Below are 15,712 nucleotides of genomic sequence, written 5' to 3'. Positions count from 1 at the left end.
GCCAAAAACTCGATAAGATCTAATTCCTGTCACATGTCAATCAAACTAAAGCTCGTGTAACACTAGTTTCCAGTTTTCAACACACTCCCCCCTGATTGACTTCGAAGTCAATCAAGAAAGTTTAAACAAATAAGACTGATTTAACGCAAAACCTAATTTATCTCTTTAGCCTCAGTGTCAAACGCTCAAGATACGGTCAGACAGTTCATGGAGCAGTGATCACTGTAGGGATGTCTTCATCTCTAACTATCTGAATGTTCATTCCACTGTCAAACTGTCCTGTTCTCGCATTAGTTACGTGTTCGTCACACACGTTGATTTCAAGAGGATAGAGCTTTTGAATTGGACGTTTTAAGGAAGTCTTGCGGAGAGAATTATCTACTGTTACCACTTCTGCTGCGCGCACAACGTTGTCTTGTCCCTGTAACAGTTTCTCTACTTTCCCCATTCTCCACTGCTGTCTGGGTGTCTTGTCAGCATAGATGTGCACAACGTCGCCTACTTGAATTGTTCTTCTTGGTTCACCTCCCTTGAGTTTCTGGTACTCGCGGATACCTGTAAGATATTCTTTCTTCCATCGATTTCTGAAAAGGGTGAGAAGACCGTCTAAATATCTCTCTCGTCTAAACAAAGTGTTTACAGGTACTGTGATGGCAGGAGATTGATCTAGAAGTCGACGACCAATTACAAGATGAGAAGGCGTAAGTGGAGTTTCTGTTAGCTCATCGTAGACATAGGTCAATGGCCTAGAATTCAAAACGCCTTCAGTTTCGATCAGCACTGACTCTAACTCTTGATAACTCAACTTCGCATTTCCGAGCACTTTCTTGAGACACCTTTTCACAAGTTTCACACAGATTTCGAAGAATCCGCCCCACCAGCTGGCTGTGGGTACATTGAATTTCCAGTCAATGTTCCGATCAAGAGCAAACTTCTTAACCTTTGCATCTCGGAAAGTTTTCCCGTTGTCTGAAATGAACAGGGTCGGTAGTCCTCTTCTACCGAAGAATCGCTTCAGCACTCTTAAGAACGAATTGGCGGAGAGGTCCGGCGTAAGTTCAAGGTGCAAAGCTCTTGTACTAGCACATGTAAACAGAGCAATGTAACACTTGTGCATTCCTCCCTTGGATAAGTATATATTCTTCACGTACAAGGGTCCGGCAAAGTCCACACCTACTTTAGAGAAAGCCATTTCCTCTGAAACTCGGAATGCAGGTAGTGGTGGAGTAGGTGGAGGGCTGTAGGCTCTTCCTTGTAATTTCTTGCACGTAACACACTTGGAAAGTACATCCTTAACAGCTTGCCTTCCTTTGATTATCCAGAATTGTGATCGGATTTCAGTAAGAGTTTCTCCAACTCCATTGTGATTCACGTTTTCGTGGGACTGCATAATCTCGAGCTTAGTGAAATGCTGCTTTCTAGATAACAGAATGGGATGTTTTGTTGAGTATGGAAGTGAAGACTTCTGGATTCGTCCCTTGCATCGCAGAAGTCCGTTGGCATCCTTAAAGACTCCTAACTGGTCCCAAGTCGAACTTGATTTCTCCTTTTCTTCAAGTTTGGCTTGAACGTCTTTGTACCAAAGATTCGTAGCAATATTCTGATCCTCCATACTGATGTCAGTTATTTCTATCTTCCTCTTGAGCTTCTGGATGAATTTCAGCACAAGAGCGGTTACTCTGACAAGTTTACTGAGACTACTAAATCTTTCTGGACAGATGACTTCTGAAATGTTCTGAAAGCACTGCACGGATACTGTCATAACATTTGAAATTTCAGGTTTCCTTCTCAATTCCTTTGTTACTTCTTCTGGGAATGTACTCTCACCGATAGGATTATCAGGTAGGTTTGGCCACTGAACTTCTCCTTCTTTCAGAAATGGAGCTCCCTTCCACCATAGATCACTGTGAGCGAGAACAGAACTCTTTGACCCTCGCGACGCTATGTCAGCAGGATTAGACTCAGACGGGCAATATCTCCAGTGATCCTTACTCCACAGACTTCGAATCTTCTGAACTCGATTCTGAACAAACAGCTTGAATTGTTTAAACTCTCTATTGATCCACCACCACACGATCTGAGAGTCAGTCCAATTGAAAACAGCGTCTATCTTCATAGTGCAGGTCAATGCCTCATGCACGGCTGTCATCAAATTCGCAAGTGTCAAGGCGGCCATTAACTCCAGTCGAAGGATTGATTCACCGATCAAGGGAGCAACTCTTGTTTTGGACGCTAGAAGGCAAACAGAACTGGTTCCAGAGGTTGTCAACATGATGTAGACATTTGCTCCATACGCAGACTTGCTAGCATCTGCGAACCCATGTAGTTGAATAGACGTGACGTCTTCGACTTGAACATCACCCAGGATGCAACGAGGTACTACAATGCTTGAGACTTCCCACATGTCTTGTAGTAACTCCTTCCAGCGCGACGCGAGACCTTCCGGCAAAGCTTCATCCCAACCAAGTTTTAAATGACAAATTTCTTGGAACATGCACTTTAAGGGTAAGGTAACTGGTGACAGCAAGCCTAATGGATCATAGAATCGAGCAGTACTGCTCAATAATGTCCGTTTAGTGAAAGTTCCCTCTAAGGCTTGTCTAGAAAAGGTAGCAAGATCAAACTCGAAATTATCTTCCATCCAATCCCATTGAACTCCCATTACTTTGACAACGGTTTCTTCGCTCACATTGTTGTTTGAATTTGACACTGTCCAATCTTCTTCCTCAATGTTCGGCTTGGTCAATGTAGGAGTAGCCTTACAAGACAGCTCCGGTTCCCAAGACAAAGATTCTTCTGCTCTTTTGATCATTTCAGTTAACTCTTCACTGTTCGATGCCCACTTTCTCATATTAAAACCTCCTTCTCTGAACCGCAACTTCAACTTGTGGTAAAGTTCAAAACACTTCGTTACCGAGTTCTCTCCAGATGCAAAGTCATCAACATACAAAGCTCTCACAAAAGCAGCCACAAATTCAGGATCAATGTTCTCATACCTTGTTAAGTGGTTCCTCAATGTTACATTCAAAATAAATGGAGAGCAAACTAGACCAAAAACAAGACGAGTGAATCTCAGTGTGATCACTTCTGGGTTCGGGGAGTTGATGTCATCTACCCATAGGAACCTTAACAAGTTTCTCTCTGCTGGATTGACTTCAATGTTCAAGAATGCTTTTTCTAAATCACCAATCAAAACCACTTTATGGAGGCGAAATCTCAGCAAGACATCAAAGATCAATGGAGTTAAGGCTGGACCTGGTAGGAGACAGTCATTCAAACTTGGTTCATTGCGGGATTTAGCACTGGCGTCATAAACCACACGTAGTTTAGTAGTGATTCTGTCTTCTTTCAATACTTCTTTATGAGGAATGTAATGTACAGTTCCAGGAAGGGTATCTAAATCATGACTCTTATCAATCAATTCAACAACACCAGCATTTAATTGTTCCTTGATGACACTGTCATATTGTTGGAGCAATTCTGGCTTGGACCTTAATCTTTGCAATGAAGAAACAAGGCGATTCTGTGCCAACAAGTAATTGTCTGGAATAATTGGGTGTTCAGTCTTGAAGGGAAGAGACACTTCATAACGGATTCCATTGAACTTCACTTTGGTAAGATAGTCTTCAAGAAAATCTCCCTCTCTATCCTTTACTCCAAGAGTGTCATAGTCCCAAAACTTACTTAGCTCCTCTTTCAGTAAGAAATCATCTGAAACTAAGTTCTCTTCAATGACTTGACATTCAGTTTTCATAACATGGGACACGTTAACAGTTGATAACTGTGTATTCGCACTTGCCGAATTCACAGGACCACTCAATACATATCCTAATCTTGTACGAATTGCCACTGGTCCATGTAGCTCCCCCCTTACCACGTGATTCTGAACCACAGACCAGTAATGATCTGCTCCAATCATGACATCAATTTCTAGATCCTCATCACCTCGTGAGTGATCAGCCAGAGTTAAGCCTTCCAGATGTGGGTAACACTGTTGTGCAATTTCAATGGTCTGTTTTGTGATGGGACCACAGATCAACTCAACTTCATAAGCATTAATGAACACTGTCAAATTGTCTTGACATTCCAATGCAAACTGAACGATGCTACATTGTTTCAATGAGGGTTCATTGTTTCCAAAAGTTTGTATTAGAACTGTATCGCTTCCAATTGGTCGTAAGCTCAATTTGCTCCTTAACCGTGAGCTTATATAGGACTTTTGGGAACATGAATCAAAAAGGATTCTCACATTGCAAGAATTTCCTCCATAAGGACTTCTGACGTTAGCTCTGGCCGTTTGTAACAAGATGCTCTTGTTATTAACGTCTTGAGTAAAATACAAGTTTGTACTCACAGTTTGTTCTTGATTGCTGTCTCTAGCACTTCTGGTCGTGATTGGATAATCTGGATAGTGTTGAACGCTGCACAAAGCCACGTGATGTTTCCCACTACAACGATGACACCTTGCTTGACAATCTCGACTCACATGACCGCTCCTCAGACAACCAAAACATTTTCCCTTTTGACGTAGAATTTTCTTTCTAGATTCTGGATCGGTAACAACAGAACATTTGACAGTTGGATGAGGGCCATTGCAGAAAGTGCACCATTTATCCTTAGATAGCGGCAGTCTCTCGTTGTTTGCAACCAGGGTTGACGATGTGGGGGGTCTTTTGTTTTGACCTGTGCGAATTCCAAAACCAAAATCTCGTTTTTCTTTTAACTTTGTTTGCTCAGTTACCGTTCCAAAAGCACATCTTTCTCGAATTTGCAATTCTTCTGTGAAAGACTTGATGATTGTATTAAGGTCCCAATCTTCTGATGTGCCGCGACTCAGGATGAGGCGTAACTCTTGTGGGATCTTTCCCATAATTACAGGTGTCAAAAATGTTCCGTATGTCTCAGTCGAAATACCGATTCCTTTTAGACTAACTGCCGCCTCCGTTCGATCCAAAAGCTGACGCAATTGCTTTAAGTCGCTCCCGTCGCTTACTTTTGGAAGCTGCATGAGCAATTCGATGTGTTTCGAAATAATGACTTGTTTATTTCCGAAGCGCTTGTCTAGAAGTTGGACCGCGTGGTCGTAATTCGAGCTTGTCAATGCTAAACCAGAAATTGTCTGGGCTGCAGAACCTTCAAGGAGCGACTTGAGATACTGGAATCTTTCCACGTCGCTTAAGGTGGTGTTTTTGTGAATGGCCGATTCAAACGATTCCCAGAAGGGATGCCAATTGATTGGGTCGCCTGAAAATTTCCTCAATTCCAGTTTGGGCAACTTTGCGTGGGTCGGAATTATTGACGCTTTTGATTGTGTTCCCGCCTGAATACTCGAGTTAGAGTTTTGCGAGTCCAATGTCGTTCCTTGTATATCCTGACCCTTTCCAGTATTTTCCTCAGCTTCTATTGCCGTTTCTAGGTCGACTATGCAGGCTTGAATAGCGCTGGCGAAGTCACCTCTATTGTTCACGTCTTCTTCTATTTTCGTTTCGTCTATCAAATCGATAATTTCACTGTCCAATATTTTGAGCTCCGACAATTTATCCATCAGGGTACATCGCAAGGATTTGAGCTTCTTCAAAACGGTAGGATCTCCCCGTTTATCAATTTGTTCCTGTGCCGCGAGGATTGTTTTCCTAACGAATGCGCGATGACTTTCGCGGACCATGGATTTCTTCTTCAGTCGTTTCTTGGGTTCCGACGACATGTTTACACGAGGTTAATTCATTTTTTCACTCTTTCAATCCTTCACTCCCGGGTCTCGGCACCAAATGTTTTAATGATCCAAACTCTTTAATGATAGATGACTTCCTTTTAGAATACAATTCCTGGTAGAGACGATTTCCTAAGATTTCCGAGATATAATTCCGCCAATACACAAAATATATTACCGCCAAAAACTCGATAAGATCTAATTCCTGTCACATGTCAATCAAACTAAAGCTCGTGTAACACTAGTTTCCAGTTTTCAACAGAGTGTTTGTTTACATTAGCAATGAAAAAGGCGGAACCATCTGTCATATCATTTTCACTAATCAGATTAGCAGGTTTGTTGATTCTGAACGCGTCGGTTACAACAATGAGTCATTTTATTTGTTTGCCGGACAAAACACCACCGGCCGTGCTTTTCCAAGGGTAAAGGGTAACGGGTAAATGGTAAAGGGTAATATTTTGAACCAACCTTTTTGCTGAAGTGTCTGGCGCAGCCATTAATTCCTATTACACCCTGTTGAAATGGCGAGAACTCAATTGCATGGTACAAGAAATTGCTGTGTTCATGATTAATCTTTTATGGATGCCCTATGTAGCCGAGCACAGCAGACTAAATCCCACCAATGGGGCAAAAACGGCAAACTGATATTTTCGGTCTCACTTGTACTTTGTGGATGCGTTTTCTACGAAATGCTGCATGTAGAACTTAGGACTAGGATCTTTCAGCATTGCAATTGAACACAAAATCCAAAAATGGTTTGCTACTGAAATCTCGAGAATGAGTGCAATTAATTAATAAAATCCGCAAATAAATCTGCTTTAGGATTTTGTGTTCCAATGAATATCACAAGGATCGCGATTTTGAAAACGGATTTCCAATCGGACGCACCCCCAAGTTTCTCAGTACAACACACACTTTGTTTTCTTGGGGTAAGTGAGTGAAATGACATGACATGAAATGACATTCTTTCTCGAATAATATCTGGTGCTCATAGTTAATTTTTCTGTGTAGAGAAAACTTTTAAGAAAGAACAGGGGATGAAGTGAAGGTAATGTTTTCTGACTGGGTCCACTGTATGTGTGTTATAGACTATGTTGTGTTCTTTGAAAACCTTTTTTGACAAGTGAGACGGACAGAGGTTTTTACGCAAATATCTAAAGTGAATTTGGAATTGACTTGGATTTGAACAGCTTGGTGACTGCCTACTGAAATTTCGTGCTAGTGAGCAATAAAAACTGCCGTTCATCCGCTCGATGCATTAATTTGCTTCGTGAGTTCTGAGTGACCTTGTAAATTGCCTGTGTTTCAGCACTTATACGACACTCAAACAAAAACCACTTTGTCTTTACTTCATAACTTGCGTTGTTCTTTAGATTACCGAGTCGTAGTAAATGTAGGTAAATTGTTGTCACCTCCCAGTGGGTATAATTGAACTACATGTGAATTTTGTGATAACTTTCAAGGAACTTGAAAACGCAGACGAAATGAGAGCAACAAGGTAATATCGCTTGTGGTAATTCTTGAGTCACGGGTCAGGTTGTTGAAAATTAAAGAAATTAAAATGCTAAATTTTGTAAGATAAATACTAACCTTTTACCCTTTACTCTTTACTCGTTACCTGTTACCCTTTACCCTTGGAAAAGGCTGCCGAAACACGACGGCCTCAGAAAAGCGCGCCGCTTGACTGATTTATGAAGGGACTTCTCGCAGTCTAGTGCGACTTAAGTTTGATATTTTTATTTATGCAAGGGCCAGCTGAACATAGTGAAAGCGCCAGATCTTGGGGGTTCTAACCAGCAAATAATTTGTTGATTAAAAACAAAATAATGCTGCAAGGTTAGTTGTACGGCTGTGAGGATGTATGTTTTTTTTTTTTTATTTACCAATATGGCGTCAGGCAAGGCCTGACTTCTTCAGAGAGTTAAATGATTTGGTAAATCAAATATATATATTCTCACCGCCGTACAACCAGCATTGCAGTATTATTTTGTTTTTAAGTTTGATGTCTGAAGCAATCAATACGTACGTAGCGTGCTTGCTGTGCTGTGCTTGCTGTGCAATTTTTTTTTTCAGTTTTCCCATTTCACGTACTTTAAGCTATTTTAGCTTTGTATATACAAACAACTTGTCATTGCCATGTTGTCGCTGTTTCTTCAAGAACGTAATGTTAATCTTTTCCGCTCTGGAAAAAGAAAACATATTTGTTAGCAACCTTATGGTTAACTGAAGACAAAAGGAAAGTATTCATATACACTTAGCACTTTGTAGATCATGTGACGTCAAACTCAGTGCTCATCCTTTTTACTCCAAATAACATCTCATTTCCCAAGCAAAAGTATCGTGTTGAGGCTCGCTTATCATACTTCATGCCGGTAGTTCTCTTCTGTGCTGGTATAAATTACCCCACAGTAAGTTTGTGACGATGTTAAATCTATGAAGAACATGGAGGCACCCTTGAAACTCGAAAGTCACGAGCAGAGCAACTTACAGGCAGCTTTTTTCATAAGAGTAACGGAAGGACTGCTGTTTACACGCGTAACACATTTACTTAAGAAATTTAAGTAACATTGATGAAATGAAAAACAGTTCACACACTGTAAAGGGGAGACCCTCTACTATGATGCAATCATGGCAGGTGAATCGTCCCCGAGATATACGGTTTCAAGAACTGCCGCCTTTTTTTCCCCGTAGGAAAAAAAAATTCTAAAGGCAAATGGCTTTCCAAGATATCACACTTAGTTTGTTACTTGCGCACAATTTCGATTTGATTTTTCATGCGCGAGAAGGGTAGTCAAGAAAGGAAATATTGAGTTTCCCCTAACTACGATCCTGCCATCCTATTAGTTTTATAATGGTTGGCGAATTGTTAAACAAGTAAATGCTCAAATTTAATTAACCAAAAAAAAAAAAAATTGACAAGTACTTGCACAACCGTCAAGGGATGCAAGTCGTTTGTTGCTAAAGAAGGTAGAGAACACCTGGTATTTCGAACTCCAAGCAATATCGCTTAAACTTTCAGCTGTGAATATTAGTGCACTCAAACTTAGCAGCGCAAACAGAATCGAAGTTAAGGCGACTAATCTAGACAACACACCGTACAGCACTTTTTTCGGATCCGTAATGATAAACTTTATTCTAGTTTTAACTCAGTGTACATGTATATAGCTCTGAGGCACTAAGTAGGGACATTGTTTTTATATCAAATCAATTCAAATAGACTCTTTTTAAAAAGTAGATTGTGTGTTTGTTTATTTCATATGTGTTGCAATTGGGCTTATATTTCACTTTAAATCACAGCGTTCGCCGACCACGGTATTTCTTAATTGGAACTCGACAAGATCGAGCGATACAATGAATCCAAGTTGTCTTCAAAGGAGTCCACTAACTACTGAGAGTGGTAAAGAAAATTTTGCTAAAAGTATTATAAACAAATAATGGAATGTTTTGGTACAATAGACTTACAGCCATTGCAGACTTGTGAGTTCTGATAAAACCGTCTCTAGGAGCTGAATTATTTTATTGTTTCGGCGCGATCTAGAAACGAAAGCATAAGGAGGAGGGGAAAACAGGAGCACCAGGGGGAAAAGTCTCTCGGAGCAGAGTAGGGAGCCAAGAAACCCACGCCTGGGAATCGGACCCGGGTCACGATTCACTTCTTGCACAAATCCCAGAATACACCATTTTAACTCCCCTAGTAATCAATGTGTGGGATTGAGAAATCACTATGTGAAATTGGAAAATCACTACGGGAGATTGGAAAATCACTGTTTGAGAAATTGAAATTACTATACGAGAATGAAAAACTGTCATGCGAGATCATAATTACCAATCGAGAACGAAAAACTGCCATACGAGATTTATAGTAACTGTATAGTAGTTGTGTGAGAAAAAAACATCACCATTCGAGAATATCGATTAGTTTTTTTTTTTCTGAGCCGGAAGGCCTAAGCAGTCAGCGGAGAGTATTTTGGCGAGATTATATATCTCTCCTGTCGCCGTGTCAAAATGGCGCAGCAATCAGAACAGCATGCAACTCCGTCATCTTCTTGGGGAAGTTCGAGTATTAACGGAACAAATGTCTCTGCCAAATCAATCGAATGTTAGTGCTGAAATGCCCCGTGGTTTTGGACGCTCGCAAGGTAGACAAGGTAATCCAAGCTCGAGCATCAATCAAAATTTAAGTTCTGCAAGTTCCACGCATTTTAGAAGAATTGCAAACATGAGACGACTTGGTACTTCCCGGCAGGACAAAAAAGTCAAGGCCGAAACCGAAACCGAAGGAAAACACTCCATTCCTGTGCAATTTAATCTTATTACATGGCCCATCAGTCAATGCTGTGCCGCGACAAGGTAGAAGAGTCGCATTGACAGAGCGCGGACATGTTCTCAATGCATGCCAGTTTTATAAAGCCATGAACGGAGTACAAGTTGAGACCACCATCATGGAGGCGTTTGGGGAGACCATACCTCGCCTTGTGGACATAGAAATCCTTATGTCAGTCCATAATAAGCTCGTTAAGCCAACGCTTGCACTAGGTCAGGAAGGGATTACTGGGGTTATTTTACATCGCCTTTTCAAAAAAAAAACCCGTGTATGTGAGGCGAAATAAAGTGTATAGTATGGCTCTGCTGAAGCCATCGATGCATCCATGGTTGACTAATCTCCGTGAGATTAGTTTATGGTTTGGATCGATGTGCCAAAGATGATTTGAACCAGTAAAATTGCAGGCTCTTCGACAGATCGCATACCGACGTCTCACGGCTCTGCCTATACCGTCTATCCTCTTCAAGCTTTCTCTGATTCTGAACCGTTGAACATTTATACCCCTACCTTTGAAACTACTTCTAACAGAGGTTTCCCCACTATAGGGCGTTAAATCAAGGGTCTGCTGTATCTGTCTGTCTAATTCTTCATCCGCAGTATCGGTGAAATTGTTCTCCATCCCGAACTCGATGCTTTTAAAAGGGATTGGAGGATCTAAGGGTGTACCAAACCGAATTTTTTTCGTTGTAAACGATGCATGTCTACCCTGCGTGGATAGTTCAGGTCACGACAATGTGTGATATCACGATATATAAGTCCTTATTAAACCCGCAAGCAACCAATTGATAGCATAATCACCATGCGTATGAGGGGAAATGTGTAAAATTTATCTATTGTAGTCTTTAAAAAATAGTTGATTAGTAATTCTTGAAACATGGCGAGCTTAACAACAATAGAAAGGAGGGTTTTCGATGACCGTTTTACGGTCGATTGAAAAGTAAAAAAAAAAAAAAGGACAAAAAAAGGAAATCAAACTTCGTTATTCATTTTAATCGTTAACTTAGTTTACCACAAATGGTACTGCGTCGGTGGTGCTACAAAGGCTTTTTATGCATCGACTGAGTTGATATGGTTAATTAACCACAGTAAAAAATTATCGAAAGTGTAAGGTTCGGAGCGTCACAGCCTTTTGTTAGGGGTGCAGGGATGGAGCAGTGGGTGCGCACTCGCTTCCCACCACTAGCCAAGGTTCGATTCCCAGACTCGGCGTCATATGTGTGTTGAGTTTGTTGGCTCTCCACTCCGTAGTGAGTTTTACTCAGCTTACTGGGTTCCCAATTAGTGCTCCACGCCGCGCTAGAAGACTAGACACTTAATAAAGTTTCTTTCCTTTTGTCACTGACAAGTGTTTGCCCTTCCGACACTAACGAAGCGCTAAAGCTCGAAACTTCAGCTTTCGAATTTGTTTTACGGAGGTCAATGATACATGTGTCAACTCATTTATGTGGTATTACGATATAAAGCTACAAATACAATGACAATATTCGCATTCATAATAATATTTTGTTTCTCTTATGAGAAGCCCTGACAAGTCGTTCGATCATCAAATCTAGCCACCTATATATCTTGTAAATGTTTTAAATGCATTTATCAGCAACATTTACTACTGACTTATTTATGCAAACTAATATTATCTTCCCTCTGAGACGACCACAACCTGATGTTTTTTGCCGGTTTACATTTAGTTAAGGATACTTTACGCAAAGGTCACTTATTTTCCTCTAAACTAATTTCTATCTAGTTATTATCTGTTCATGTCCTCTTGTTGCATCTGTAATTGCCATCGATGACTGAATTTTAGCGGAAATTAATGGACCTTACCCACCCTGCTCATGCTCGACATGTTAAGATACTCTTAAAAGACTTTCGGAAGTTTTGAAGTCTCCAAGCATAGACAAAGGGATTCACTCCCGAGTTTGCCATGACCAACACAAATTGGATATCCCTCACCCAGTGGATGAACACGCAATTGCAATCGGTACAGAAGTTTATGATATAAATGCAAACACAAGACGGCAGATAACAAGCTAAGAATAACACTAAGACAATAACAAGCGTCTTTGTTATTTTCTTTTCCCACTCCATCGCTCGTTTCTTCGCCAAGCCCTCTTTGGAACTGTCGTAAAAATCATCCCATTGTTTGGCTTGAAATCGCAAATACTTGAAAATTTTTGCGTTTGTGAACATCAACACCAGAAAGGTTGTACCTACAGCTGTGGTAGCGAATATGAATCGATATCTGTTGTATCCAACAACGAAGTAAAGCATAGATATCAAAATCGATAAAATCCACACTACCAACGACACTAGGAATGCGCGGGTTGGGTTTAGCTTGGTTCTGTAGATGAGAGGGTATGTAATTGCTACATAACGATCCAGTGCTAAGGCAGTTAAGCTGAGAAGCGAAGCGGTGCAAGGAATGAAGAAAGTCGTACTCATCGAGTCTTTAAAGCGATCGTTTACCATTCTGAGTCCTTCCATTATGTGAAAGCCAGTGGCCAGAGGAGCAGTGACTACACCGACAATGAGATCAGCAAAACTCAGATTGGCTACGAAATAGTTGAACGGCGATCTCAAGTCTTTGTTTGGATTCAGGTAAACTGCAAGAATCACCAGGATGTTTCCAACTGTCGCCACGGCAGTAATCAACGCCGTGCAGGAGGTTGTTGCAAAGGATAAATACGTTGGAGCTGTCGTGTTATCACACGGAGTTTTGCCGAAAAGGGACATTTTATCCGCAAATAATGCACTTCAATGTAAATCTTGAACAATTTCGAGAACTTGTGAAGCTCAGGCAACGTTTTATGTGAAATGGCACGGTTTCACGTCCTGGTTTGTATTGACATCTGGTACTTTAAACAAAAGAAAATTGGCATAAGAAGTGTAACAGATATGTTCAAAATGCACGTAATTAGAAGGCCAAGAAGAACATTTGGTCTACACCCCAACTTCATCATTACTTGTAGTCTCCTCGAAGCCTATTTTTGGCATGTCACGCAAGACGTAGGCTTTCCCGCGTGATTCGCCTGAATGTATTCAGCTAATCAAATCAAGCATTTGGACAAATCGTCATTTGAATACAAAAACACACGACTGCAATGACTATTGGGCGAACGTGGGTTCGTCTATGTCTACACATTCCCTTATAAAACTTTACAGCCCTTGAAATTTTGTGTATAAAATTGCGTAGCACCGACTAGAGATGAAGTGGTGTAATTATGTGATGATTATTAGAAGCCACACTTGCAAGTGCGACAGGTAGTTGTAGTGGAGGAATCAAAGCAGCTGCGATCATCCTCCGCCGTGAAATGCGTTTTGAAGCGGAGGTTGGAACGTAATTAAACGAGCCTAGTGACAGGAGAAAGAGAAAAAAAATAATAATATATACCTCTTCAACTTTTAACAATGTTACTCTGAAGGAGTGGACTGCCTTCTTTTTTGATGCTGGGTATTTGTGTTAGTTGAAGTCACCAGTAAAGAGCAAGGATTCTATGTCGTTTCCACAATGCAAAAAAAAAGCACCTTTTTTTTTTTGCTTTAATCGTTGAGCGCTCCAGTGATCTGTCCTTTTCTGAGGTTATGGCCCTTTTAAAGCTGTAAAAATATTGGTGTACCCAGGTGATGAAGGGCATATAGATAGCCTCATCGTGGAATACAGAAGACTCGAAGATAGAATGTTGAGTAAGCCAATATAATTAAGACCGGAAAACACATCGATCTAGCTCGAAAAAGTCTATTCGAAAAGCATGTCCTCTGCCCTGGTTTGTTGGATTGTTACGGGAAACAAAATTGGGGAAAAAATGGGTTATATCCCCAAAAACGACAGTGTTTATTGTGGAAAGTATGTTGTTCGGCTAGACCAGTTTTCTAGTGCACATCCCTCCAACATAACGCAAGTTTTAATTAAGAGAGTCAGTGATTGTAAGACAAAAGGTTAAACAAACAGTAAAAGTAAGAAAAACAAGATGAAAGACAAATATTCATATACGGTGTCGAACGGTTTATGGAACGGTTTAAAGAAACAATTCAAATCACTTTGAAAAATACAGACATCTTTGCAACTGTTTACTGGAAATGAAGTTTATCTAAATAAAAAAAAATTATAAGTGAAACATGGAAGAAATTTTAAAGAAGTGTTAGGACTTGGGAATAGAAAGTATCAAAGTTAGTACCTAAGGACCATGAAAAAGCAAAACAGAAAAAAAGCAAAACAGCACAAGTTAGAAATCATGACAGTGATTATATACCGCTAAAACATACCTTACTTTTAGCTCTTTTAGCTTTGTATTTTATGATACAAACAACTTATCATTGTATTATGTTGTGGCTGTATCTTCAACCTAATATTAATCCTTTCCACTCTGAAAAAAAAAAGACATCTCTGTTAGCAATCTTATAGTTAAAGAAAAAAATAAAGTTTTCATATACGCGTAGCACTTTGTAGATCATATATTACGATGTCAAATTCAGCTGTCTTCATACTTTTTACTCGGAATAACATCTCATTTCCCAAGGAATAGTATCTTTTTGAAGCTCCCTTGTCATACTTCATGCTGGTAGTTCTCTTCTGCTCTGGTATAAATTACCACCACAGTCAGTTTGTGACGATATTAAATCTATGTTACGTTGCATTACACCGAGGATAACGAACATGGGGGTACCTTTGAAACTCGAAAGTCACGAGCAAACCAACGAGCAAAGCAACGAACCTTTTTCCTAAGAGTAACGGAAGGACTGCTGTTTACACACGTAACACATTTACTTAAGAAATTTAAACAACATTAATGAAATGAAAGACATCTCACACACTGTAAAGGGAAGACCTTCTACTATGATGTAATCATGGCAGCTGAATCATCCCTGAAATATACGATTTCAAGAACTCCCGCATTTTCCTCGAAGGAAAAAAATCTAAAGGCAAATGGCTTTCCAAGATATCATTCTTAAAAAGCCTCATTTACACTAGCAAGTTTTCCTTGACAAGTCCACTTGTCAAGGAAAACTTGCGGACTGTACACACTAGCAAGTTTTCCTTGACAAGTTTTTTTTTCCTTGACAAGTTTTCCTTGGTAGTGTAAATGAAAAATATGACAGGATTTCCTTGACAAGTGCACTTGTTAAGTAATATCCTTGTCACATTTACCTTGTTGTCCGTCTACACGAGCAAAATTTAATTTCTGACTTGACAATTTTTCCTTGTCAAGGAAAAGCTAGCACGCCAGATTTTCCTTGACAAGGAAAATTTGTCCACTATTCCCCAGCTACACGAGCAATTTTCCTTGTCAAGGCAAACTTGACGAGGAAAATTTGCTCGTGTAAATGGGGCTTTAGTTTGTTACTTGCGCACAATTTCGATTTGATTTTCCATGCGTGAGAAGGGTAGTCTTAGCTAGGGAATATTGAGTTTCCCCTAACTACGATCCTGCCACCCTATTGTTGTTATAATGGTTGGCGAATTGTTAAACAAATAAATGCTCAAATTTAATTAACCAAAAAAAAAAATAAAAAAATTGACAAGCACTTGCACAACCGTCAAGGGATTCCAGTTGTTTGTTGCTATAGAAGGTAGATAACACCTGTTATTACGAACTCCAAGCAGTAACATCGCTTAACCTTTAAGCTGTGAATATTATTACACTAAAACTTAGCAGTGCAAACAGAATTGAAGTTAAGGCGAA

The 15,712-nt window shown here is 40.1% G+C and overlaps 2 protein-coding genes across 3 annotated transcripts; both read right to left on the bottom strand.

Moving 5' to 3' along the window:
• Positions 1 to 205: 205 nt before the first annotated feature.
• Positions 206 to 5,704, bottom strand: LOC137996063 (uncharacterized). Its single transcript, XM_068841501.1, has one exon. The coding sequence runs from the start codon at positions 5,702 to 5,704 to the stop codon at positions 206 to 208; it is 5,499 nt and encodes a 1,832-aa protein (XP_068697602.1).
• A 5,283-nt stretch (positions 5,705 to 10,987) lies between these two features.
• LOC137994962 (adenosine receptor A2a-like) lies at positions 10,988 to 14,724 on the bottom strand. Of its 2 annotated transcripts, XM_068840542.1 has the most exons (3): positions 14,517 to 14,724; positions 14,295 to 14,395; positions 10,988 to 12,886 (listed from the first exon to the last, which is right to left on the bottom strand). In XM_068840542.1, the coding sequence occupies exon 3, from the start codon at positions 12,762 to 12,764 to the stop codon at positions 11,865 to 11,867; it is 900 nt and encodes a 299-aa protein (XP_068696643.1). In that variant the 5' UTR covers positions 12,765 to 12,886; positions 14,295 to 14,395; positions 14,517 to 14,724; the 3' UTR covers positions 10,988 to 11,864. The 2 variants fall into 2 exon arrangements, with proteins under 2 accessions (XP_068696643.1, XP_068696644.1); XM_068840543.1 differs by lacking the exons at positions 14,295 to 14,395; positions 14,517 to 14,724 and adding an exon at positions 13,423 to 13,527.
• Between the last annotated feature and the right edge of the window lie 988 nt (positions 14,725 to 15,712).

Source organism: Montipora foliosa, chromosome 3 (assembly GCF_036669935.1).
Source record: "Montipora foliosa isolate CH-2021 chromosome 3, ASM3666993v2, whole genome shotgun sequence".
NCBI classification, from domain to species: domain Eukaryota; kingdom Metazoa; phylum Cnidaria; class Anthozoa; order Scleractinia; family Acroporidae; genus Montipora; species Montipora foliosa.
The sequence above is the reverse complement of the archived record's forward strand: the minus strand, read 5'-3'. Positions and strand labels throughout refer to the sequence as shown.